Genomic DNA, 25,720 nt, shown 5'->3' with positions numbered 1-25,720 from the left:
AGCCAAAGTTAAATCCAGGAAACGATGGACTCCAGTAACCAGAAGTTTTCCATAGCAGAGATTGTGTTGTTTGGTGGACTCTGTTCTGTTGTGATGAAAACTGGGAAAACTTAAAAAAAATTGTTTCCAGCAAGAAACCCATCCAGTAATTACTGTATAAACCTTCTCATAACCAGCAACCCAATGAAAAGGAGTCAAAGTTTAAATGTCATGAGTTACTACCTGTTAGGAGACTGAGAAGCAGAGCGACCCTGTCTCCGTCAAAGGACTCCCAACAGCTGGAATGTCATAAACCTTCTAACAATCATTGATTGAACAATATCAAACCTTAGTTTTTATAACGGGGATGATGAAATGGCCTCTAGGTTGTCCTAGTGCGCCGTCTGGTGGATCAAAAACAGTTCAGCACAGCCCCAACCACAGCTCAGGTCCGTACTGAGTCTACGGAAACAACATGTGTAGATTCCACCGTAATAATCAATTACAGTGGACTATAGAGAAGACAGAATTGGCTTTAGTCCCATCTTTTCCCCCATTTTTACCCCCATGAGGAGACAAGCTGATGGTAACCAGGAAATTTCTCCAGAGGAGACAAGGCCAAGACAAGTTCTGACCTTTTTTTTTTTGCCCGTCTCTCTACGGTGTAGGAATCATGGTGGAGAGCTGTTTATTTTTCCTCACCCCCCCACCCCTTAAGTGGCACCACATCAGTGAAAGCAGCGGCCCGACGCTCCCTCACTAGTGGGCTATGCAAAAGTAATTTCATTGTACGTTACTGTATAATGAAAAATAAAAGAAACTCTCAAATAAGTTACAAAATATGGAAAACTTTAGCTACAAAACGGATTAAAGATAAAGATGGGACTGAATCTAAAAATAAAAGATGACGAATCTTTTACCCAAAGGGACCAACCAGAGATCGGTCATATTCATGGACTCTTCATGCCTGTTTCTTTAATTGTTCCAGTTCGTTTTGTTTTGGAAATTTAATCAAGGATCTATCGGTAGTTAATAGAAGACAAGAGTCCAACAATCTTTTGTATGATTTTTATTCATCTTGTATCAAGAGGAAGTACAAATCAGAGCACCAGAGCAGTCTGAGATGAAGTTTGAAGAACAAAGAACAACAGGGTGTCATGATGGTGAAAAATGTCTCAGAGTGTCCAGAGTGTCCTCTGCCCAGAGACAGAGTGAACATGTCATTAGTGTGAAGTTAGAGATCTGAATGTGATTTAAACAGAGGGTCACGTGTTTAGAGGGGAAACAGCTGAACGCCTCCACCGCAGCCGTGACGTCCACGCCAGCATCCACCTCCACATCAATCACAGCCTCCACCTCCACCTCCATCACAGCCTCCACCTCCATCACAGCCTCCACCTCCACCTCCATCACAGCCTCCACCTCCACCTCCATCACAGCCTCCACCTCCACCTCCATCACAGTCTCCACCCCAATCGTAGCCTCCATCTCCACCCCCATCGTAGCCTCCATCTCCGCCCCCATCGTAGCCTCCACTGAAGTGTTTACCTCCGCTTCTGCTGTGTCCCCTACCGGAGGAAGAGCTCTCATTTATTGATTCAAATAAAAAGAAATACATTTTGTTCATTTGGGAATTTGATGTTATTAAAGTGTCATTCATGTGTTCCAGAGAGATTCCTGGTCTTGACATTCTCTCAAACACAACACAGAACTCTACGGTTTGCACTTAGCACTGATTTTCAGAAGATAACTTCAATATCATGTTGTGTTATTTTGATAGTACAATACTCACGTTCTATTGGAGGTGTGGCTTTTGACTAAAGAGACACAGAAATCAGAAACAACATTGAGATAGACCAACGTCTAATTCCACACATTTATAAACATTTATAAACCATTCGTCTTGAGCCGTTTATCTGAAACTGGGTCACAGCAGTCCCAGCTGACTATGGGTGAGAGGTGAGTTACCCCGGACAAGTTGCCAGGTCATCAATGGCCCACTCATAAAGACAGACAAACTCTAACCTACAGACCTTCTTACAGTCAGGCCTCAGTACTGCCCATGTAGACTGACTATTCTGGACTAAACCCATATTGATTGATTTTCTTTGCTTCATGTTGGATCAAACTTCTCTCTCTGTTGTTGTGGGCGTTAACAAATTACTACAACCATTTTAACACTGGCTGATCAACTCTTGGACTTACCACAGGTCATGATGAGGGTAACTGAGATGACCAAAGTTACCGCCCCACACACAACAGCCCACACAAGCATGGTCAGATCACCAACCTGGAACAAGAACACACTCTCTATAACACATGTGTCAAACACAAGGTCCGGGGGCCAAATGTGGGCCGCGAGAGCATAAAAGGTCTAAAAAGAGTGTCTATAAAGAAATAGGTCAAAAGTTTGACCAAAAACTACATGGTTATGTTGATGTGGCCCCCAGTGAAAATGAGTTTGACACCCCTGCTGTATAACTTCATTTCATCTGGAAGTCTGAGGAAAGATGACTTTTTATAGAGAAGACTGATAGGAAGGAGACAGCAGGAGATAAGATGACATGTAGATAATAAATGATCCTCCAGAGTGAACAGACTTCATGCTGCTCAACAAGAACCCTTCTCTAGAATCCCAGTCAGCCTGTTGTTCAAGTACATGTGCACATGTAACGGTTGTGGATAGGCAGGCAAAAGGATGACTCAAATACTGCAGTTTTCTGTTCTCTGTTTGGTGTCCTGTGGGAGACAACAGTTCATTAACCTCCCCACGTCTCCTTCCTGCGCCTGTGCCTCCCCAGCAATGCAGCACATCATTGTCAGAGGCATTCTCAGTCCTCAATCACATACAGTATATAACACTGAAACAAAATAAAAACAAAATGATCATGAAGCCGAACAAAAGGGACCAAAGTTTAACATTTAACACTTTTTAACATTCAGAAACAGAAACATACCCGTGGGAGACAACCGTTCATTAACCCCCCACGTCTCCTGTCTGCTCCTCTGCGTCTCAACGTTACACTTGTCCAATGATGACAATGTTCTCTCTCTCCTAACCACTTCCTGACTCACCGGAAGTCAGCTGCCGTCTGTCCCTCTCACCGCTGGTGCTGACACCTGCTGGCCTAAATGAGTATTACACTACGTTTAACTCAGGTGAAGCAGGTGTGTCTCGTAGGTTTATATGAACTTATAAACAATATTAAGAATAAGAATAATGGAGGGAAACCAAACAGATTTAACAAATGAACACAAAACAATTACGAACGTAATCTTACCTAAATAAATGTTCAGGGTGCCACATAAACAGACAAAAGGAGTCTCTGGTCCTCAGATACCCAGTGTGTTTATTTATTCAAGAATTCCATCTGCCACTCTCTGTCTCTCGCTCTCTCCTTCCCTTGCCCTGTCTCTCCCCCATTGTATTTCCTTTTCCACCCAACCAGTCAAGGCGGACGACCGCCTTCCAGAGTCTGGATCCTGCCCCGAATTTCTTCCTCAATGAGGGAGTTTTTACCCCGCCACTGTTGCTTATGTTTTTTATGTCCTGTTGGGTTTCTCTGTCTGTTAAAGCACTTTGACATTTCTGCTTATGTGATGAAGCACTATACAAATAAAGGTTGATTAATTGATTGATAGAAAATGATCAGAATAAATGAAGTGAACTACAAATTCCAAGTCTTATAATGTCAATACTTTCCAATGCAGACCTCCTGGAGGTAAAGACTACAGCTGAGGTGGGGACTTTGGTGGGGCTGGAGGCAGAAATGGAGATGGAAGCAGAGATGTGGATATGCAGGTGGACATGGAGGTCAATACAGCTCCTGAGACCTCTGAGCTGCTGGATGATCCAACAGGAGGTGACGGGGTCATGGAGCATGACTCTTGTCATCCATTAAATACCAATACAAGAAGAAGTAAAACAAAAACAGAAAAAAAAGACATCAAAACAGTCCATGGACATGATCTCTAAAGAACCCTGAGAGGTTCTGGACTTCATCTCTGATGACACTGCACTGGTGTTTTTGAGTCTGTGGCGTTTTCTATTAATTTACAGGAGTTTGGAAACTATTTCCCGAAACCTTTCTTATCATATTATATCATGTATTTCAGTAGAATCTTCACCATTCATAATTTAATCAAGAAAATATTTCTTTGAATATGTGTGATTTAGAAAGAAGAAAATGCAAATGACATTTAAAAACCACCATAGCTACATTTCGTTATATATTTTTAACATGTTTGGCGGGCCGAATTACAAAGCCTAAGGAGCCGGACCTGGCCCGCTGGCCATAGTTTGACCACGTCTGTGACAGAACTATATAAGAATTAGAAAGTAGTGTTGAAATCGTTTTAAAGAAACCTACAAGACAAATAGTGAAAAAAAAAATCTGAGCACTGCAAAATAAATTTTATGCTTTTAAAGGTTTTGTCATGTGAGAATGTCACATGACACAATTATGTCATTGGTTTCCTCTTTACGTTACGTTGAATTCCGTCATAAATAGAAACGTGTTTCTGTTCGTTGATGCTGTTTTTGTTGAGGCCATGAAATAACTCTTTAAGTGGTCTGTACCAGTTTTATTAAGAATGATTTGACTCATTTCTTTAACACACGTTAGTTTGACATGATGCTGTTGTCACTACAATTTTACAAATAATTTGTTCTTAATCTCAGATCGCACACGACCTTTGTTGCGTAAAATTCCTGCAGCGTTTTCCTGAATGCTGATAAGATCATTAAAAATAGAACGTACGTGGGTGTGAACCAAACCGACCAACACTGTGACGTCACAGTTTATAACGGCTTCATGGGCGTGGACTTCTAGCCCTCAGCCACACCAGGAAGGATCCGCCCACAATCCACACCTGGTAGCTCCAGGAACTCCGCCCACAATGGCAGAATTATAACGCTGAGGTTTTTTTTTTCACGTTTTGTTCAATAAAAACCAGTGAAAAATGGCTTTTAACGCTTTTCTGAACAGAGACCCAGTGGAAGCTGCTCTGACCACTCTGCCCACCAATTCGTAGCCACTGACTGCAAATGAATTCGAGGGTGTTTTCCAGTGTGTGAAGATGCAAACGCAGTCAGCTGTGCGTTACTTGAAATCTGCGTGTGCAGCGTTTTTACACGATCTACCCCGAGAAGGGCAGCCACCAGCTTCAGCTGAAGCACAGCCACAACCAGCTGCATCTTCTGAAGGTAGGTAAATAGAATTTGGCTGTATAGGTTTATTTGTATTTATCCATTTACAAACTAAATTTTCTAGCATGCTTCACTCTTCAGCCATTCAGCTGAAGAGGCAAACGCCTCCAGAAACACCAGTGCTGACGCCATCATGAAGGTGCAGCCGTATCTGTCCACATCGGCTTAAAAGGCCTCAGACTAATCGGTCTGATCAGGCACAGGTGTGGAGACGAGGCTCTGCCCAAAAGTTCAGCCCCGCCTCCTGACACGCCCCAGCACAGCAGAGCAACATGGCAAGTTCTTCTTTTGACGGACATTTAATAAAGGAATGAATCAACTGGTAGTTAATGAATGGCAAGAGTCCAATGTTCTTTGGTAAGTTTTTACTCATCTTGTATCAAGAGGAAGTACAAATCAGAGGGGAAACAGCTGAGCGCTGGTTCATGGATCACATGATGAACATCAGGACAGTCAGAACAGTGAAGAGACAATCATGCTCCATGACACCGTCACCTCCTGTCGGACCATCCAGCAGCTCAGAGGTCTCAGGAGCGGCCTCTACCTGCACCTCCATGTCCACCTCCAAATCCTTGTCCATCGAAATGTCCATTTCCATAGCCTCCATCTTTGGAATTATAATTTCCATCTCCATCAATTGTCCCTGCGTCTCCATCCCAGTCTCCACCAACACCTTCACTTCTACCTCCATGATCAATGCCTCCATCTTTGTGGTCTCTCCCGTGCATAGGACTCCATCTTTTTTGATTCAAATAAAGAAACAAAATGTTCAAGATCACAAGTATATACAGTATATACAGTATATACAGTATATACAGTATATACATTATATATATATATATATATATATATATATATATATATATATAATATATATATATATATAATTTTTTATTTTTTTTCCCCCACAATTTTCAAACCCTTCTTGATTTCCTAAGAAAATAATACGGATAAAATCTGAAATTGTCAGTAAAATATTTTGAAGTAATTTCTGTTTAAATCAAAGTAAACATGAACTCACTTCTACTCTATATTTGCTCAATTCAACTTATGTTCTGTCTCATAGTCTGTTTGTGTTCATTTGTTGTATTTGATGTTATTAAAATGTCACTGTAGTGAACGCTGTTGTGTTCCTGCTAACGTAACGCAGGCTAATGTGTTAGCAGTGTGGTTTCATGACCTGAAGGGACTGTCTATGATTTCAAATAGAATAGAATTCAAGTTGTATTTTATCTACATTTCCCTAATCAGTGTTGTTTACTTATAACCAAACTGGTGAGCAACATGCAAAATTAGTAACGGCTAATTTAATTCAACTACAACAGTTGTGAAGCAGTGAGACGAGATATTAGCTACAATACTAGTCTTCATCATTTAACTAGCCAATCTCTTCAGATGTTCTTCCTAGAATTAATGGGCAAAATCGTTTTGCGCTTATTAAATATTAGCTCAACGGAAAACTGCCGTCACTGACGTATTTAAATTTAATAATTACCACAAATTATTTATTTAACATGTGTTAGAAAAAAACTGCTGCAATTTCCTGACGTGGACTGGAGAGTTCTGGTCTCCTCAACCCGGACAGTGATTCTGACAGTAGAATACTCACGGACGGTTAGGCCTCTGTCTCCGGCTTTGAACTATTTAGACACAGAAAAATAAGGAAGTCCAGTAAGACAAGTCAACTTACACTTAACTGACTGATTCCAAAACACAAAGTAAAAGATGTAGACTGACCAGTCTAGACTGTTCTGGACTGATGACCGGATCTTATGTGGGTAGTGCATCTTTAACCATGATAAACCCTCTCTGTTGTTGTGGGTGTAAATAAATCAACACAGCTGTTTGATCAACTCTCGGACTTACCACAGGTCATGATGAGGGTAACCAAGGCAACCAAAGTTATCACCCTCCACATAACAGCTGACAGGAGCATGGTCAGACCACCAACCTGGAACAAGAACACACTCTCTATAACTTCATTTCATCTGGAAGTCTGAGGAAAGATGACTTTCGATATAGAAGACTGATAGGAAAGAGACAGCAGGAGATCAAATGATATCCAGATAATAAATGATACTCCATACTGTAACGGGACGGTGGGATCCAAACGGAACAACTGGTAAAGACTTCTCTAGTCCTTCAGGGGAACAGGAACCAGCAGGTAAGGAAGGTCAGGATCAGGAGAAGACGACAACAGATCAGTCTGACGGTGAATGCTGGAAAATCGGGCACTGATTGGCTGAAGTTTTGCAATAACTATGGAGAAATTCTGGTTTGACTGGTGATGAGCAGTGGTTGAGTTGGCAGGTGATTGGAGTCAGCTGATGATGTGGGTGGAGCTACCAGATAAGTGTGTAGCAAGAGGAAAATAACTGAAGCAGTCAACATTGGAAACCAAATTTAAGTCCAGGGAATGATGGAACCCAGGAACCTGAAGGTTTCCATAGCCGGGACCGTGTTGTTTGGTGGACTCAGGTTTTGTACTGGTCTGTTGTGATGAAGATGGAGCTCCTCATCATGACCACCTTTTGACCTACCGGTCATTTTAGTTCAAAGCCTCCCCCATAGTCACCTCTGATTCCAACAAGACGTTTTGCTTGTCACTTCCTGATCAGGTTTCCAACTTTCTGCCGTGTCGTGGAAACCCATCCAATAATTTTTGTGTGAACCTTTTGACAACCAACTAAACAACAACCCAATGAAAAGAAGCCAAAGCGTAAAGAAAGAATGTCCACTTTATTATCCCCAATGGGGAAATTATCTTCACACTCATGCATACATATATGTGTCAGACAAAACATAAATATGATTTTATTAACTACGAGGAGAGAGAGGAGTAGAGCGATTCTTATCTTGACTGTCATTTGGTGTACTTTCACCAGTCTGTCAATCACGGGTTTGGTTGTCTAATTTCGGAGATGATGAAATGGCCTCTAAATTTCCTTGAGTTGTCCTAGTATGCCCTCTGGTGGGTCAAGAACAGTCCTATAAACGTGGGTAGAAAAATGTTTAAATTCCACTCGAACAATCAGTTCGTTACCATGTAAATATTAAAAAAAGTTCCCATATTCCACTCTTTTCCATCAGTTTCAATAATTTTTTCCCCAAAACTGATCGGTGGTCATGAATTTCAGCTGTCTACCAATGACAAGTTACCCACCCCTCTCACGGAGATGGATGTGGCTAATGGTAGCATGGGCTAATGTTCATATGAGACGCTGGTGACACACCCAACTCGAACACACACACACACACACACACACATTGGCAGGTTACACATACATAAACACACACAGTTGAGGGACAGTGATGCTTGTCGACCCCCAATTTATCAACATGAAACTTGCTTCAAACGCTGTTGCAGCGTGGACTGAAGTCAAGCAAACGAGTTCACCAAATGTAAGCTGACTTCACCATAACCAAGGCAAGGCAAAGCCACTTTTGTACTAGCCCTCATTGCTGAAGTATGCCCAAGTGAAGTTGTCACACAGAACTCCTCGTTCTCCTCCCAGGTAATTACTCTCATGTTTACACTTTGCTATCTTTTCATTGAGTTGTTGTTTTGCTGGTTATCTAAAGATTTACACTAAAATTACTGGATAGTTTCCAGTGAATTGATGTAAACAGAAATTGCTCCAAAGATTTGACATTTTAAGATTTGTTCCAGTGTAATTTCTTAATTAATCGAGGATTTGGAAATTGTTTTAAAAAAAATGTGAGTGTCCTATAAAACTTTTTTTTTTAAATTTAAAGAGAGAGAGCTGATGCCAGAAACGAATACCTTGGATGTGGAGGCTGTGGTGGGGGATCTCCACACATGATTGAGCCTAGAGGTGAAGGCTTTGGAGGAGGAGCTGCACACCTCACTAAGGATAGATGTGGAGGGGGAGATGAACATGGAGGTGGAGGCAACTCCTGAGACCTCAGAGCTGCTGGTTGGTCTGACTGGAGGTGACGTCATGGAGCATTATTGTCTCTTCACTGTTCTGACTGTCCTGATGTTCATCAGGTGATTTCATCTCAGACTTCTCTGGTGCTCTGACTTGCAGTTCCTCTTGGTACAAGATGAATAAAAATCATACAAAAGACTTTTGGACTCTTGTCATTCAAATACTATCAATTGATTGTTTCCTTCATTAAATTTCCATCGAAAGAAGAACTGAAACAACAACAGCAACTTGAAGGAGATCTCTAAAGACCTCTGAGAGGTTCTAGACTTCATCTCTGATGAAGCACATTGATCCCATTGGATTCATCATCGTATATCATTATAGTCCACAAAAGACCCACCTCTATCTTTAATCTGTTATGGATGTAAATGCTTCCATGTTCTGTTATTTGCTCCATGGAGTGATCTCTTATATCAAAGTACAAACAAACACATTGATCAGTTGTGACATTGTGATCTCCTGCCTCATGTTGTGTGAAGGAACCATGAGGAACCATGAACTGGTTATTTCATTGTCATTTACTCTTCCAGTTGTGTAGTGATGGAAGGAATGCAGGTGCTTCCAAGGCCTTCAAACCAGCTGGTAATGGACTCTATGCAATCTGGACAATGATGTGTTGGACTGTAAATGGGTCACTATGAGGAGACGGTGGGAACACAGTGGACTGTGGGAGGCCCAAGTTATCAATTAATTAAGTGTCAGTCGTGAATTTACCAAACTTTGTCATCAGCAGTTTCCTGCATTACTTTTATCTGAATCACAGCTTGAAGCAACAAGTGTGATGTTTGGCTGCGACACCAGAGGAGCAGAAAGTCAAGGACATGCAAAGGACAGACCTGGACCTGGATTTACTGCCTGTGGAGAAGGTTCTTGGTGTTGATTGGTAGATCCAGTCTGATGTCTTTATTGCCAAGATTGTTATCAAGGACAGAACATTCACCAGTAGAAGAACTCACTCTTTCATATACGATTTTTAGGGCGTACTGTCCACACTCTTTTTAGCAAGTGTCCAAAAGGGATCTTATTTTGATCAGACTGGGTCACATCAGAAAGTGGTTTCAGTCTCTCTTTCAAAAAAGTTCTTATGTGGTATGTGACAGTTCAGACTATAAAGGAGCCATCCCCTTTCAATCTGGATGTGTTAAAAGTCGGAGTTTGAATGCCAGTATGAACACAGCTTAAGGAGTGGAGCTTGATTGGCTGATGGCCAGCAGGTGACTGAACAACACACGTGACAGGAATGAACTGATTGGCTGAAAGAAGGTGCAGAGGAATTCTGGAAAGACAGGATTAGTCAGCGACAGAACAGAAAGACTAGATGGCATAAATGAATGAAAGTCTTGGCAGGAGTTCTGACAGCTTCACTGACGTGTCCAATGAACAGCCAAAACAAACAACATGTCTATGTGACTATCCTTCCTTTTCAACACATTATTCATCCAGAGCACATGTAGAGATCTCAACTCAGAATGACCAACAATCAGTCAGACAAGTGTCCCCAACGGACGAGCGGTCGAGATTATGAAAGCTGCATTCCTTTCATTAATACACAACTGGACGAGTAAATGACAATGAAATAACCAGTTCAAGGTTCTTACAATATTTGGCAGGAGGCCACCATGTCACGACTGATCAGCCAGTGTGTTTCTCCTTCAAGAAAAGAGATCGCTCCATAGAGCAAATAAGTGACACTACATGGAAACCTTTACATCCATAACAAATTAAAGACAGAGTTTGGACTTTTGTGGACTATAATAGTATGAGATGATGATTCTCTGACCCAATGGGATCAATGTGCTGCTTCCTTCTGAGGAGAAAACTCCATCCAGACCAGCGTCATCAGGGATGAAGTCCAGAACCTCCCAGAGTTCTTTAGAGATCATTTCATTAACTCTTTGACGTCTGTTCTTTGTTGTTATTCCAGTTCTTCTTGTGATGGAGATTTAATAAAGGAAGCAATCAACTGGTAGTTAATAGATGACAAGAGTCCAACAGTCTTTTCTATGATTTTTATTCATCTTGTATCAAGAGGAAGTACAAATCAGAGCACCAGAGCAGTCTGAGATGAAGTTTGAAGAACAAAGAACAACAGGGTGTCATGATGGTGAAAAATGTCTCAGAGTGTCCAGAGTGTCCTCTGCCCAGAGACAGAGTGAACATTTCATTAGTGTGAAGTTAGAGATCTGAATGTGATTTAAACAGAGGGTCACATGTTTAGAGGGGAAACAGCTGAAAACCTCCACCGCAGCCTTGACGTCCACGCCAGCATCCACCTCCACATCAACCACAGCCTCCTCCATCACAGCCTCCACCTCCATCACAGCCGCCACCTCCGCCTCCATCACAGCCTCCACCTCAATGTCCACCGCAGCCTCCACCTCCACCTCCACCTCCGCCTCCACCTCCACCGCAGCCTCCACCTCCACCTCCACCTCCACCGCAGCCTCCGCCTCCGCCTCCAGAGAAGCCTCCGCCTCCAGAGAAGCCTCCGCCTCCACCGTAGTATCTTTCTCCACCTCTGCTGTGTCTCAAATAAAAAATACATTTTAGAGGACACTTACATTCATATTTGTTTCGTAATCTATTAGCCCGTTTTGATTTATTAAGATTTATTGAAACGTCAAAAAGTCTTAGAAGCAATTACTGTTTCGATCAAAGTAAACATGGACTCAGTCCTGCTCCATATATGGTTGGTTCTGCTTCTGCTGTTTCACAAGTTCTATCTTTATGTTCACTTCTATATTTGATGATTTAAATGTCACTAGAGTGGTATGCTGTTTTGTTTGTGCTAGCTTGAGGCTGGCTAATATGTAATTTTGTGCACTGAAGCGTGTTCTACATTTGTCACCATCGGGAAATTAACTGAGTTGTTCTCCAGAGAGTTTCCTGGTCCTGAAATGCTCTCAAACACCAATCAGACCTATATTGTTCACAGTTGGCATTGATTTTCACAAAATACTTTAAATATCATGTTGTGTTATGTTGACAGGACAATACTCACGTTCCATTGGAGGTGTGGCTTTTGACTAAAGAGACACAGAAACCAGAAACAACAGTAAGATAGACCAACGTAAAGTTAACGTCTGATTCCACACATTTATAAAACTATTCATTCATCTTCAGCCACTTCTTTGAATCTGGGTTACTGGTTACGCTGGAGCCTATCCCAGCTGACTATGGGCGAGAGGCGGGGTACACCCTGGACAAGTCACCAGTTCATCCCAGACCCACTCAGACAGACAAACACCCATCGACACGCAAACCTACAGACAATTTATAGTGACCAGTTCACCAAAGCTGCATATCTTTAATAGTACGAGGAGTCTGGACAACCTGGAGAGAACCCACGCTGATACGGGAACAACATACAAACTACAACCAGAAAGCCCCAAGTGGAACCGAACCAAGGACCTTCTTGCTGTCAGGCCACAGTGCTGCCCATGTAAACTGACTATTGTGCACTAAAACCATATTGCCTGATTATTTCATGTTGACTCAAAGTCCTCTGTTGTTGTGGGTGTTAAATTACCACAACCGTTTTAACACTCTGATCAACTCTTGGACTTACCACAGATTACGATGAGTGTAACCAAGGTGACCGAAGTTACCGCCCCACACACAACAGCCCACACAAGCATGGTCAGACCACCAACCTGGAACAAGAACACACTCTCTATAACTTCATTTCATCTGGAAGTCTAAGGAAAGAAGACTTTCTATGTAGAAGACTGATAGGAAAGAGACCGCAGATCAAATGATATCCAGATAATAAATGATCCTCCAGAGTAAACAGACTTCATGCTGCCCAACAAGAACCCTTCTCTAGAATCCCAGTCAGCCTGTTGTTCAAGTATGTGTGAACATACTGTAACGGGACGGTGGGATCCAAACGGAACAACTGGTAAAGACTTCTCTAGTCCTTCAGGGGAACAGGAACCAGCAGGTAAGGAAGGTCAGGATCAGGAGAAGACGACAATAGATCAGTCTGGAGGTGAATGCTGGAAAGTCTGGTATTGACGGGTGAAGTTTTGGAATAACTATGTAGAAATTCTGGTTTGACTAGTGATGAGCAGTGGTTGAGTTGGCTGGTGATTGGAGTCAGCTGATGATGTGGGTGGAGCTACCAGATAAGTGTGTAGCAAGTGGAAAATAACTGAAGCAGTCAACATTGGAAACCAAATTTAAGTCCAGGGAATGATGAAACCCAGGAACCTGAAGGTTTCCATAGCAGAGACAGTGTTGTTTGGTGGACTCAGGTTTTGTACTGGTCTGTTGTGATGAAGATGGAGCTCCTCATCATGACCACCTTTTGACCTACCGGTCATTTTAGTTCAAAGCCTCACATATAGTCACCTCTGATTCCAACAACACGTTTTGCTTGTCACTTCCTGATCAGGTTTCCAACTTTCTGCCGTGTCGTGGAAACCCATCCAATAATTTTTGTGTGAACCTTTTGACAACCAACTAAACAACAACCCAATGAAAAGAAGCCAAAGCGTAAAGAAAGGATGTCCACTTTATTATCCCCAATTGGGAAATTATCTTCACACTCATAGCATATATATGTGTCAGACAATGCATAAATATAATTTATTAACTACGAGGAGAGAGAGGAGTAGAGCGATTCTTATCTTGACTGTCATTTGGTGTACTTTCACCAGTCTGTAAATCACGGGTTTGGTTGTCTAATTTCGGAGATGATGAAATGACCTCTAAATTTCCTTGAGTTATCCTAGTATGCCCTCTGGTGGGTCAAGAACAGTCCTATAAACGTGGGTAGAAAAATGTTTAAATTCCACTCGAACAATCAGTTCGTTACCATGTAAATATTAAAAAAGAGAAAAAAAAACTTGAGACCGTTGGTCAGGATTGAACAGATGGGAGTTTTCCATTTTGGAGAAGCTGAACATCATAAAATGAAACCACTGAAATGTGGAGAAGCGACCACAACACAGTTTAAATTTCTGTTATTCAAGCGCAGATGCCCTTCCTTGAGTCGTAACCGTATCGTGGTGGAGGGGTTTGTGTGTCCCAATGATCCTAGGAGCCAAGTTGTCTGGGGCTTTCTGCCCCTGGCAGGGTCACCCATGGCAAACAGGTCCTAGGTGAGGGACCAGACAAAGGACTGCTCAAAGACCCTAAATGATGATTACAAACATTGGAACACGTTTTCCCTTGCCCGGACGCGGGTCACCAGGGCCCCCCTCTGGAGCCAGGCCTGGAGGTGGGACTCGAAGGCGAGCCCCAGGCGGCCGGGCCTGCAACCATGGGGCTCCTATCTCTGGGGTTGAGGTCACCAAGGTAGTTAAAAAGCTCCTCGGTGGCAGGGCCCCGGGGGTGGATGAGATCCGCCCGGAGTTCCTAAAGGCTCTGGATGTTGTGGGGCTGTCCTGGTTGACACGCCTCTGCAACATCGCGTGGACATCGGGGACAGTGATCTGGATTGGAAGACTGGGGTGGTGGTCCCCCTTTTTAAGAAGGGGGACCAGGGGGTGTGCTCCAACTACAGGGGGATCACACTCCTCAGCCTCCCTGGTAAGGTCTATTCAGGGGTTCTGGAGAGGAGGGTCCGTCGGGAAGTGGAATCTCGGATTCAGGAGGAGCAGTGTGGTTTTCGTCCTGGCCGTGGAACAGTGGACCAGCTCTACACCCTCCGCAGGGTCCTTGAGGGGTCATGGGAGTTCGCCCAACCAGTCTACATGTGTTTTGTGGACTTGGAGAGGGCGTTCGACCATGTTCCTCGGGGGGTTCTGTGGGGGGTGCTTCAGGGATATGGGGTACCGAACCCCTAGTTAAGGGCTGTTCGGTCCCTGTACGACCAATGTCAGAGTTTGGTCCGCATTGCCGGCAGTAAGTCGGATTCGTTTCCAGTGAGGGTTGGACTCCGCCAAGGCTGCCCTTTGTCACCGATTCTGTTCATAACTTTTATGGACAGAATTTCTCGGCGCAGCCAAGGCGTTGAGGGTGTCCGGTTTGGTGGCCTCAGTATTGCGTCTCTGCTTTTTGCAGACGACGTGGTGCTGTTGGCTTCATCAAGCCGTGATCTCCAACTCTCACTGGAACGGTTCGCAGCCGAGTGTGAAGTGGTTGGGATGAGAATCAGCACCTCCAAATCTGAGACCATGGTCCTCAATCGGAAAAGGGTGGAGTGCCCTCTCCAGGTTGGGGATGAGATCCTGCCCCAAGTGGAGGAGTTCAAGTATCTTGGGGTCTCGTTCACGAGTGAGGGTACAATGGAACGGGAGATCGACAGGCGGATCGGTGCAGCGTCTGCAGTGATGCGGACTCTGTATCGGTCCATCGTGGTGAAGAAGGAGCTGAGCCGAAAGGCGAAGCTCTCCATTTACCGGTTGATCTACGTTCCTGCCCTCACCTATGGTCACGAGCTGTGGGTCGTGACCCAAAGAACGAGATCCCTGATACAAGCGGCCGAAATGAGTTTCCTCCGCAGGGTGTCCGGCCTCTCCCTTAGAGATAGGGTGAGGAGTTCGGTCATCCGGGAGGGACTCAGAGTCGAGCCGCTGCTCCTCCGCATCGAGAGGAGCCAGATGAGGTGGCTCGGGCATCTGGTTAGGATGCCTCCTGGACGCCTCCCTGGTGAGGTGTTCCGGGCACATCTTACCGGGAGGAGGCCCCGGGGACGACCCAGGACACGCTGGAGAGACTATGCAATTTCCTCCGGGATTAATAAAGTATCTATCTATCTATCTATCTATCCATCCATCCATCCATCCATCCATCCATCCATCCATCCATCCATCCATCCATCCATCCATCCATCCATCCATCCATCCATCCATCCATCCATCCATCCATCCATCCATCCATCCATCCATCCATCCATCCATCCATCCATCCATCCATCCATCCATCCATCCATCCATCCATGTCTCCCGGCTGGCCTGGGAACGCCTTGGGATTCTCCCGGAGGAGCTGGATGAAGTGGCTAGGGAGAGGGAAGTCTGGGCTTCCTGCTTAAGCTGCAGCCCCCGCGACCCGACCCCGGATAAGAGGAGGAAGATGGATGGATGGATGGATGGATGGAAGCACAGATGGTTTTGAAGTCATGACTTCAGAAGACAATGTCGCCCCAAAAAGATGCGCCTGAATGTGCTTCCCTAATCAGACATGTACCCACTGCTGAACCATCTACATCAGCACCACCACCACCAGAACCTGCTGCAGCTTCCACAGGTAAGACACAGCTATAACCCATATTCATGTCACTGAATATATGTCTTATGTGTTTTATTGTAGGTATGAACCTGTGGAAGCTGTTTGAAAACGATCCAGAAAGATGATCAAAAAATGGTACTGCAGATGCTGTTGTTGGGATGCAACAACAATGAACAGGAATGAACTGATTGGCTGAAAGAAGGTGCAGAGGAATTCTGGAAAGACAGGATTAGTCAGCGACAGAACAGAAAGACTAGATGGCATAAATGAATGAAAGTCTTGGCAGGAGTTCTGACAGCTTCACTGACGTGTCCAATGAACAGCCAAAACAAACAACATGTCTATGTGACTATCCTTCCTTTTCAACACATTTATTCATCCAGAGCACATGTAGAGATCTCAACTCAGAATGACCAACAATCAGTCAGACAAGTGTCCCCAACGGACGAGCGGTCGAGATTATGAAAGCTGCATTCCTTTCATTAATACACAACTGGACGAGTAAATGACAATGAAATAACCAGTTCAAGGTTCTTACAATATTTGGCAGGAGGCCACCATGTCACGACTGATCAGCCAGTGTGTTTCTCCTTCAAGAAAAGAGATCGCTCCATAGAGCAAATAAGTGACACTACATGGAAACCTTTACATCCATAACAAATTAAAGACAGAGTTTGGACTTTTGTGGACTATAATAGTATGAGATGATGATTCTCTGACCCAATGGGATCAATGTGCTGCTTCCTTCTGAGGAGAAAACTCCATCCAGACCAGCGTCATCAGGGATGAAGTCCAGAACCTCCCAGAGTTCTTTAGAGATCATTTCATTAACTCTTTGACGTCTGTTCTTTGTTGTTATTCCAGTTCTTCTTGTGATGGAGATTTAATAAAGGAAGCAATCAACTGGTAGTTAATAGATGACAAGAGTCCAACAGTCTTTTCTATGATTTTTATTCATCTTGTATCAAGAGGAAGTACAAATCAGAGCACCAGAGCAGTCTGAGATGAAGTTTGAAGAACAAAGAACAACAGGGTGTCATGATGGTGAAAAATGTCTCAGAGTGTCCAGAGTGTCCTCTGCCCAGAGACAGAGTGAACATTTCATTAGTGTGAAGTTAGAGATCTGAATGTGATTTAAACAGAGGGTCATGTGTTTAGAGGGGAAACAGCTGAACGTCTCCACCGCAGCCTTGACGTCCACGCCAGCATCCACCTCCACATCAACCACAGCCTCCTCCATCACAGCCGCCACCTCCGCCTCCATCACAGCCGCCACCTCCGCCTCCATCACAGCCTCCACCATAGCCTCCACCTCCGCCTCCATCACAGCCTCCACCGTAGCCTCCACTTCCACCGTAGCCTCCACCTCCACCGTAGCCTCCACCTCCGCCTCCAGAGAAGCCTCCGCCTCCATCGTAGTATCTTTCTCCACCTCTGCTGTGTCTCAAATAAAAAATACATTTTAGAGGACACTTACATTCATATTTGTTTCGTAATCTATTAGCCCGTTTTGATTTATTAAGATTTATTGAAACGTCAAAAAGTCTTAGAAGCAATTACTGTTTCGATCAAAGTAAACATGGACTCAGTCCTGCTCCATATATGGTTGGTTCTGCTTCTGCTGTTTCACAAGTTCTATCTTCATGTTCACTTGTATATTTGATGATTTAAATGTCACTAGAGTGGTATGCTGTTTTGTTTGTGCTAGCTTGACGCTGGCTAATATGTAATTTTGTGCACTGAAGCGTGTTCTACATTTGTCACCATCGGGAAATTAACTGAGTTGTTCTCCAGAGAGTTTCCTGGTCCTGACATGCTCTCAAACACCACCAGACCTCTATTGTTCACAGTTGGCATTGATTTTCACAAAATACTTTAAATATCATGTTGTGTTATGCTGACAGGACAATACTCACGTTCCATTGGAGGTGTGGCTTTTGACTAAAGAGACACAGAAACCAGAAACAACAGTAAGATAGACCAACGTAAAGTTAACGTCTGATTCCACACATTTATAAAACCATTCATTCATCTTCACCCACTTCTTTGAATCCGGGTTACTGGTTACGCTGGAGCCTATCCCAGCTGACTATGGGCGAGAGGCGGGGTACACCCTGGACAAGTCACCAGTTCATCCCAGACCCACTCAGACAGACAAACACCCATCGACAAGCAAATCTACAGACAATTTATAGTGACCAGTTCACCAAAGCTGCATATCTTTAATAGTGCGAGGAGTCTGGACAACCTGGAGAGAACCCACGCTGATACGGGAACAACATACAAACTACAACCAGAAAGCCCCAAGTGGAACCGAACCAAGGACCTTCTTGCTGTCAGGCCACAGTGCTGCCCATGTAGACTGACTATTGTGCACTAAAACCATATAGCCTGATTATTTCATGTTGACTCAAAGTCCTCTGTTGTTGTGGGTGTTAAATTACCACAACCGTTTTAACACTCTGATCAACTCTTGGACTTACCACAGATTACGATGAGTGTAACCAAGGTGACCGAAGTTACCGCCCCACACACAACAGCCCACACAAGCATGGTCAGACCACCAACCTGGAACAAGAACACACACTCTATAACTTCATTTCATCTGGAAGTCTGAGGAAAGATGACTTTCTATGTAGAAGACTGATAGGAAAGAGACCGCAGATCAAATGATATCCAGATAATAAATGATCCTCCAGAGTAAACAGACTTCATGCTGCCCAACAAAAACCCTTCTCTAGAATCCCAGTCAGCTTGTTGTCCAAGTATGTGTGAACATACTGTAACGGGACGGTGGGATCCAAATGGAACAACTGGTAAAGACTTCTCTAGTCCTTCATGGGAACAGGAACCAGCAGGTAAGGAAGGTCAGGATCAGGAGAAGACGACAACAGATCAGTCTGGAGGTGAATGCTGGAGTGTCTTGCTTTGACGGGAGAAGAACAGTATAGCAAAGATTGTTGGGAAAATCTGGTTTGACTGCTGATGAGCTGCGGTTGAGTTGGCAGGTGAATGGAATCAGCTGATGTGGGTGGAGCTGTTGGGTGAGTGAGCAGGTGTCAAGGAATTTTTTTGTGGTTCATGAGAGTTGCCAATTTTATGAAGAATTATTAAAACAGGGTGAATAATCATTTTTCTTTTATATATACTGGTATGGAGAGCAGCATTTCGAGAATGTGACTCTGACAATTGTAAATTTGGTCTTCTATACTGATTGAAACCCATCCCAAGAACAGATTTACATTTTTCAACGCTGGGTGTTTACCTACCTGGCTTCTTGGAGAGGCTACCCAACTTTATGACCTCCTTTCAAATGTTCCATTGGGGTTTGTGAATTTAATTTTATACCCTGGTTGCCAAGGACACACCGTCTAGAATACAAACATCAAAGTCTAAGTCAGCTTTATTGTCAAGTGTACCATGTAGACACGACATACAGCACAGACAAAATTGCAGTCCTCTCTGACCCACAGTAAACAGGCAGTACAACAGGCAGTACAACACAGGCAGAACCACAGGAAGTACAACAGGCAGTACAACACAGGCAGTACAACACAGGCAGTACAACACAGGCAGTACAACACAGGCAGGACAACAGGTAGTACAACACAGGCAGTACAACAGACAGTACAGCACAAAGTATGAGATGAAACACAAAGGGTTGGTAAACATCTCTATACACTCCGTAGCCGAGCCCGGATGCCTCCGCGCCTGCCCCTCTTCTGCTTTTGCATGCCCCGCCTGTGGCACTTCCACTGCGGGCGGGGAGCAGGAGTTGGGAGTCGGTGGTTGAGCAGGCCTCCGGAGCAGACCACACTCACACAGCACTTCCGCGTCTGCTGGCTTTAAGTCCAAAAAAGTTGTTCTGTGCACGTCGAGCAGAAACTCACGGGAGTATGGGCGCCTTGGGGCAAGTACACATGACGAAGATGGACGTGACAAAGATGGACAAACACATGGAGAGACAAGACACGAAAAACACGAAAGAACAAAACAGATGTTAGGATGGAAGAAAAACAGCCATCAACCTCAAGTCTAGGTTCAATGAGCGATATGATCAGACCAATCTGAAGCCCAATGCTAACTTCTACCTGTTGAGTTACATAGGAGATAATAGATATCATAAAAATCATAGATAGTAGGATATCATAGAAATCAACAGCTTGTGTTTAAACAGGTAGAAAACCAGGCCGAACAATACTTCCTTTAAATATTTGCCAGATCAATGCTCCACTCCCCTTAGAAATATGTTGCTGGATCAGCTTGTCTTAGTGATTGATTTCTAAAATTAACGTTAAGAAGAAAATTTATCAGCCTATGATCTGTGATCCAGATACCTCTAGATCCAACCCAAAACTTTATGCGTTCCTTCCTGATCAACAGGAAGGAACACATATTAAAACAACCCAACAAAAATACGCCATCGTACACTTTCATCATCCATTCATTAATCATTGATTGAATATGCCACAGGTTTGTTTGTAAAGTTATTAATACTATGAAATGGCAATCAAATGGCCCATGAGTTACCCTAGTGCGCCCTCTGATGGGTCACAAAATGTCCACCTCAGAACTAAGATCTTGGAGAAAATTGTTTCTAATCAGTTGTGTGACTTCCTTAAATCCAACAGTCTATTTGAGAATTTCCAGTCGGGTTTCAGGGAGCATAACAGTACGGAAACGGGACAGGTCAAAGATAGCAATGATCTTCTAACCGCTTCAGACAGAGGGCTTGTTTTTCTACTGGCTCTCTTGGATCTTAGAGCATCTTTTAATACTATCGACCGTCACATTATTTTGCAATGACTGGACAAAACCATTGGTATGAAGGGATCAGCACTGATGTGGTTAAAGTCCTGTCCAACTGATTGTTTCTCGTTTATTTAACAACTCTTCCCAGTTCACTACAGCTAGCTGTGGAGTTCCTCAAGGCTCAGTTCTTGGTCAAAAACTGGTTATCTTATACACGCTTCTTTTAGGTAATTTGATAAGGAAACACCCCGTCAACTTTCACTGTTATGCAGATGATACCCAGTTATATCTGTTAAACCAGATAAAACCAATGAACTGGCCAAACAAGTAATTCCAGTTAATGCGTTCCAGGACCACCAACAGCAAGCAAATTCCGCGATATAGCAACAAACTATCTATTTGATTGTTTACGGTAATTTAAACATTTATTAACCCTTCCCATACTGATATTAAACCACCTTCTATCTGTATTACCTTTTCCACACTCTTGTAGACTGTTTAGCACTTTTAAGCGCACGAAAGTGCGCTGTGTTCCGTGAATCTAAGAACGCATTGCACCTCTGGATGCTGTCGGCCAATAGCATGCGCGTACAGTATCACATGCCTACCTACTAAAAATCAGTGATGTAGTGAAGCCGGGCATCTTGAAGCACAAATATGCAAGGAATTACTGTATAATAATATAAGATGCTGAATCTTTGACCCAGTGGGATCAATGTGCTGCTTCCTTCTGTGGAGAAAACTCCATCCAGAGCAGCATCATCAGAGATGAAGTCCAGAACCTCTCAGAGTTCTTTAGAGATCATTTCATTAACTCTTTGACGTCTGTTCTTTGTTGTTATTCCAGTTCTTCTTGCGATGGATATTTAATAAGGGAAGCAATCTATTGGTAGTTAATGGATGACAAGAGTCCAACGGTCTTTTGAATGCTATTTATTCATCTTCTACCAAGAGGAACTACAAGTCAGAGCACCAGAGCAGTCTGAGAGGAAGTCTGAATGATGGTGTCGAACGATCCAGCAGCTCATCGGTCTCAGGAGCTGCTTCCACCTCCACTTCTGTTAGAGCCTTAGCGTCTGTATCCACGACAATTTCCACCTCCACAGTCTCCACTGTCATCTCCAACAATTCTTTCAAAGCCGTGGGGTCTAAGCCAACTCGAATCTCCACGTTGATTGCTGTCTCCACTGTCGCGTAGACCAACGCCTCTGTCGGAGCCTCTACGTACACGGGATCCGCTTCCAATCGAAGAGCTCCCTCTTTAGAATTCAAATGAAAAAAATTACATTTAAAAGGCAGTTATATTTCTATTTTTACCATTCAAAAACCTTCCATGATTTTACAAGAAAGAAATTTGGATTAAACCTCAAAACGTAATAAAATCTTTGAAACAATTTCTGTTTAGATAAAAGTGAACATGACCTTAGTATCTACTACTTGTTTTGCTCCATGTTTGCTCAATTACCCTTCTGGTCTTTCACGAGTTCTATCTTGTTCATTTGTCTTCACTGATGTTTTATTTAAAGTTTAATGACTAACATCATTTCTTCAATGTATTAGAGAGATAGAAACTTCTACAACTCTATTCAAGAATATATTAACTGATTATTTATGATTCATTTCAGAGAAATAAACCAAGAGCAGGAAGTGGAGAGGAGGACGAGTCTCCAACAAGGAGACAAAGGCTGAGCCTGCAGGAGGGGCTGATATGTAGGTCTGGTTAGGATGAGCTGCACCTGTGGAGACAGGTGAACGGAGTTGGGCTGATGGGGGGGTGGAGAGCAAAAACACTGAGGGAATGTGGAAAATGTGAACAAATTTAAAACATTTAAAATAATAATGAAACACATTGTGTTGAAGATTCAAATGAATCAAAAAGATGAACTTAAATTATCCACAGAGCAAACAAAAAATACTGCCGGTCGTCAATCTTAAATAACCTTTGGGCTTTTGGAGCGTGTGGGAGAACATTCATCTGAATTATGAAAAATTATTGAAAATTAAGCAATATTTTTGTGAACAATGATAAAAAGATATTTGACAATTATCTGCATACATGTTTACTTTGCTGGTTAATGGAAATTCTGCTCCTACCAGTTTTTAGTGAGTGTGACGCATAGTTTGAGCTACAAAAAATAATAAAATTTCTTTTTATATTAATGTATTTTCCAGACTATAAGCTGCTAGTTTTTTCAAAAGTGTGAGACAGACGGGTGAAGAGGAAGACACTACAGTAGCTTGATTGTGTTTTGAACAGATATTTTGGACATCACTCACACCCCTTAAGATGGAAAACACTGGATGAAAACCCCAAGATGCAGCTTTTAATTGATCTCAATTGATCTGGTTGTTGAAGGAGGAAACAGAGCTGCTGACCCTAAGGTTGGCTTCAGGTAACTGATATGGAGACGCTGGACACTGTTACAGACACTGTTTGGAGAAAAGTGTCACGAAGATGTTTAAAAATCTTTATATGTAAACATCTCATGTTACAACACCTCGACAGGTGCAGTCAGTAGTATGGAAATTATCAACGTTTTACCATCAAAATAATGTTGCAATTTACAATTAGAAAAATTACACAACTAAAAAACAACACTTTACGTGGGTATTTAGATGTTTTCCCCAGAGCCACACAGAGCTTAAGGATGAAAGATCCTCATTTTGCTCCAGAGCTGCAGGTCGCTGACAGAACTCTATGATCCTGCATTTTCTCATGTGTTTAATAATGAATGTTCTGATCCTCATTCATTCAAAGTCTGGGTGATAAAATGTAATTTAAAAATGTCAGACTGTTCAGATCATATAGCAGAAACCATCCAGAAGGTAGTCAAACATGATAGACTTTTCGTTCTCCAATGATTGGACTTCCTATTGGTCAGATCTGATCCCACTGAATGAACCCTCTGCAGAGTTTAGGATTCATTTATTTCTGTCTGATGAGTAAACCATGTGATTTCCTGAAGTCTGACATGTTTGTCTTGTTCTGTTTTTAGAATAAATGAACACACTGTCTGGGTATCTGAGTACCGGAGAGTTCTGGTCTCCTAAAACCATGACAGTTATGTCAATAGTACAATACTCACACATGGGGAGGGCACTGGCTTTGGACTGAAAAGACACAGAAAAACAAGAAAAAACAGTCAGACAACTTAAACTTAGGCTCAACTTACACTTCATGTCTGATTCCACACACAGCTGTTTGAACACTGGTTGATCAACTCTTGGACTTACCACTGGTCATGATGAGGGTAACCAAGGCAACCAAAGTTACCACCCTCCACATAACAGCCGACAGACACATGTTCAGACCACCAACCTGGAACAAGAACACACTCTCTATAACTTCATTTCCAGTCAGCTTGTTGTCCAAGTATGTGTGAACATACTGTAACGGGACGGTGGGATCCAAATGGAACAACTGGTAAAGACTTCTCTAGTCCTTCAGGGGAACAGGAACCAGCAGGTAAGGAAGGTCAGGATCAGGAGAAGACGACAACAGATCAGTCTGGAGGTGAATGCTGGAGTGTCTGGTATTGACGGGTGGTTTGACTGTTGATGAGCAGCGTTTGAGTTGGCAGGTGATTGGAATCAGATGATGAAATGGGTGGAGCGATCAGATGTGTGAGTGGGTGAGTGGAAAAGTACTGAAGTCTTTCTTCATTAGATTGATTGAACAAAACCACAGGTTTGTTTGTCAAATTGTTACCCAAGTTCACCCTGTTGTGGGTCAATAACAGTCCACCAGATGAGGTCCATACTAAGTCTATGGATAAATTCCAGTCTAATAATCAATGTTTGAGTTCACATGCTGTGACAGCGGGTAAGTCATGACTCCAGAATCCTCTTCGATCGAGATACTGAAATGTAAACTGTGTTGTGGTTACCTCCTACCTCCCAGTGGTTTCAAACATCTCATAATATTCACTTTCTCCAAATGGAAAAGTCCATCCGTTCAACTTGTCCAGTCCTGAGCCACCATCTCAGGTCTACTAACATCGCAACCGAATGTTCTCCTGCCCAGACTCCTAAAGATCTTCTATGCAGATAAGATGACAGGACTCAAGATACCAAGAGGGTCACACATGGAACCAACCCTAGAGAGTTCCTCTACTGGTGAAAGTTCTGTCTTTGTTAAGAATCTTAGATACAAAAGATATCAGATTGGATGCACCATTCAACACCAAGGACTCTCTCCAACAATCCAGGTCCATGTCTGAACTTTTCCTTCTGTGGAGAAAACTCCATCCAGAGCGGCATCAAGTCCAGAACCTCTCAGAGTTCTTTAGAGATTACTTTCCTGGACTGCATGACATCTATTCTTGTTGTTGTTCCAGTTCTTCTTGTGATGGAGATTTAATAAAGGAATGAGTCAGTTGGTAGTTAATGAATGACGAGAGTCCAACGTTATTTCCTGTGATTTTTATTCATCTTGTACCAAGAGGAACTACAAATCAGATCAGCAGAGCAGTCTGAGATGAAGATTGAACAAACAACATGGATCACATGATGAACATCAGGACAGTCAGAACAGTGAAGAGACAATAATGCTCCATGACACCGTCACCTCCTGTCGGACCAACCAGCAGCTCAGAGGTCTCAGGAGCTGTCTCCACCTCAACGTCCACCGTACCTGTAGCCTCCATCTAAG

General features: G+C 43.2%; 1 protein-coding gene and 4 long non-coding RNA genes across 6 annotated transcripts; all 5 read right to left on the bottom strand.

Moving 5' to 3' along the window:
- Nucleotides 1-1,040: 1,040 nt before the first annotated feature.
- Nucleotides 1,041-3,082, bottom strand: LOC137606322 (uncharacterized). The gene is made up of 4 exons (XR_011037841.1): nucleotides 2,937-3,082; nucleotides 2,185-2,269; nucleotides 1,772-1,796; nucleotides 1,041-1,547 (listed from the first exon to the last, which is right to left on the bottom strand). It is a non-coding gene; the product is annotated as an uncharacterized lncRNA (long non-coding RNA).
- Nucleotides 3,083-5,519: 2,437 nt separating this feature from the next.
- LOC137606548 (uncharacterized) lies at nucleotides 5,520-7,440 on the bottom strand. Its single transcript, XR_011037862.1, has 4 exons — nucleotides 7,276-7,440; nucleotides 7,055-7,139; nucleotides 6,798-6,828; nucleotides 5,520-5,926 (listed from the first exon to the last, which is right to left on the bottom strand). It is a non-coding gene; the product is annotated as an uncharacterized lncRNA (long non-coding RNA).
- A 3,701-nt stretch (nucleotides 7,441-11,141) lies between these two features.
- Nucleotides 11,142-13,162, bottom strand: LOC137606560 (uncharacterized). 2 transcript variants are annotated; one of them, XM_068331872.1, is made up of 4 exons: nucleotides 13,008-13,162; nucleotides 12,710-12,794; nucleotides 12,143-12,167; nucleotides 11,142-11,662 (listed from the first exon to the last, which is right to left on the bottom strand). In XM_068331872.1, the coding sequence occupies exons 3-4, from the start codon at nucleotides 12,147-12,149 to the stop codon at nucleotides 11,238-11,240; spliced, it is 432 nt and encodes a 143-aa protein (XP_068187973.1). In that variant the 5' UTR covers nucleotides 12,150-12,167; nucleotides 12,710-12,794; nucleotides 13,008-13,162; the 3' UTR covers nucleotides 11,142-11,237. The 2 variants fall into 2 exon arrangements, with proteins under 2 accessions (XP_068187973.1, XP_068187974.1); XM_068331873.1 differs by having other exon boundaries at nucleotides 11,142-11,659.
- Nucleotides 13,163-17,257: 4,095 nt separating this feature from the next.
- Nucleotides 17,258-19,297, bottom strand: LOC137606601 (uncharacterized). The gene is made up of 4 exons (XR_011037881.1): nucleotides 19,099-19,297; nucleotides 18,801-18,885; nucleotides 18,234-18,258; nucleotides 17,258-17,754 (listed from the first exon to the last, which is right to left on the bottom strand). It is a non-coding gene; the product is annotated as an uncharacterized lncRNA (long non-coding RNA).
- Nucleotides 19,298-21,994: 2,697 nt separating this feature from the next.
- Nucleotides 21,995-24,598, bottom strand: LOC137606770 (uncharacterized). Its single transcript, XR_011037917.1, has 4 exons — nucleotides 24,459-24,598; nucleotides 24,304-24,388; nucleotides 24,156-24,180; nucleotides 21,995-22,328 (listed from the first exon to the last, which is right to left on the bottom strand). It is a non-coding gene; the product is annotated as an uncharacterized lncRNA (long non-coding RNA).
- Nucleotides 24,599-25,720: the final 1,122 nt, after the last annotated feature.

The sequence above is a fragment of the Antennarius striatus genome, chromosome 13 (assembly GCF_040054535.1).
Source record: "Antennarius striatus isolate MH-2024 chromosome 13, ASM4005453v1, whole genome shotgun sequence".
In the NCBI taxonomy this organism is placed as follows: domain Eukaryota; kingdom Metazoa; phylum Chordata; class Actinopteri; order Lophiiformes; family Antennariidae; genus Antennarius; species Antennarius striatus.
Note: the sequence above shows the minus strand (reverse complement) of the source record. Positions and strands in the feature narration are given on the sequence as shown.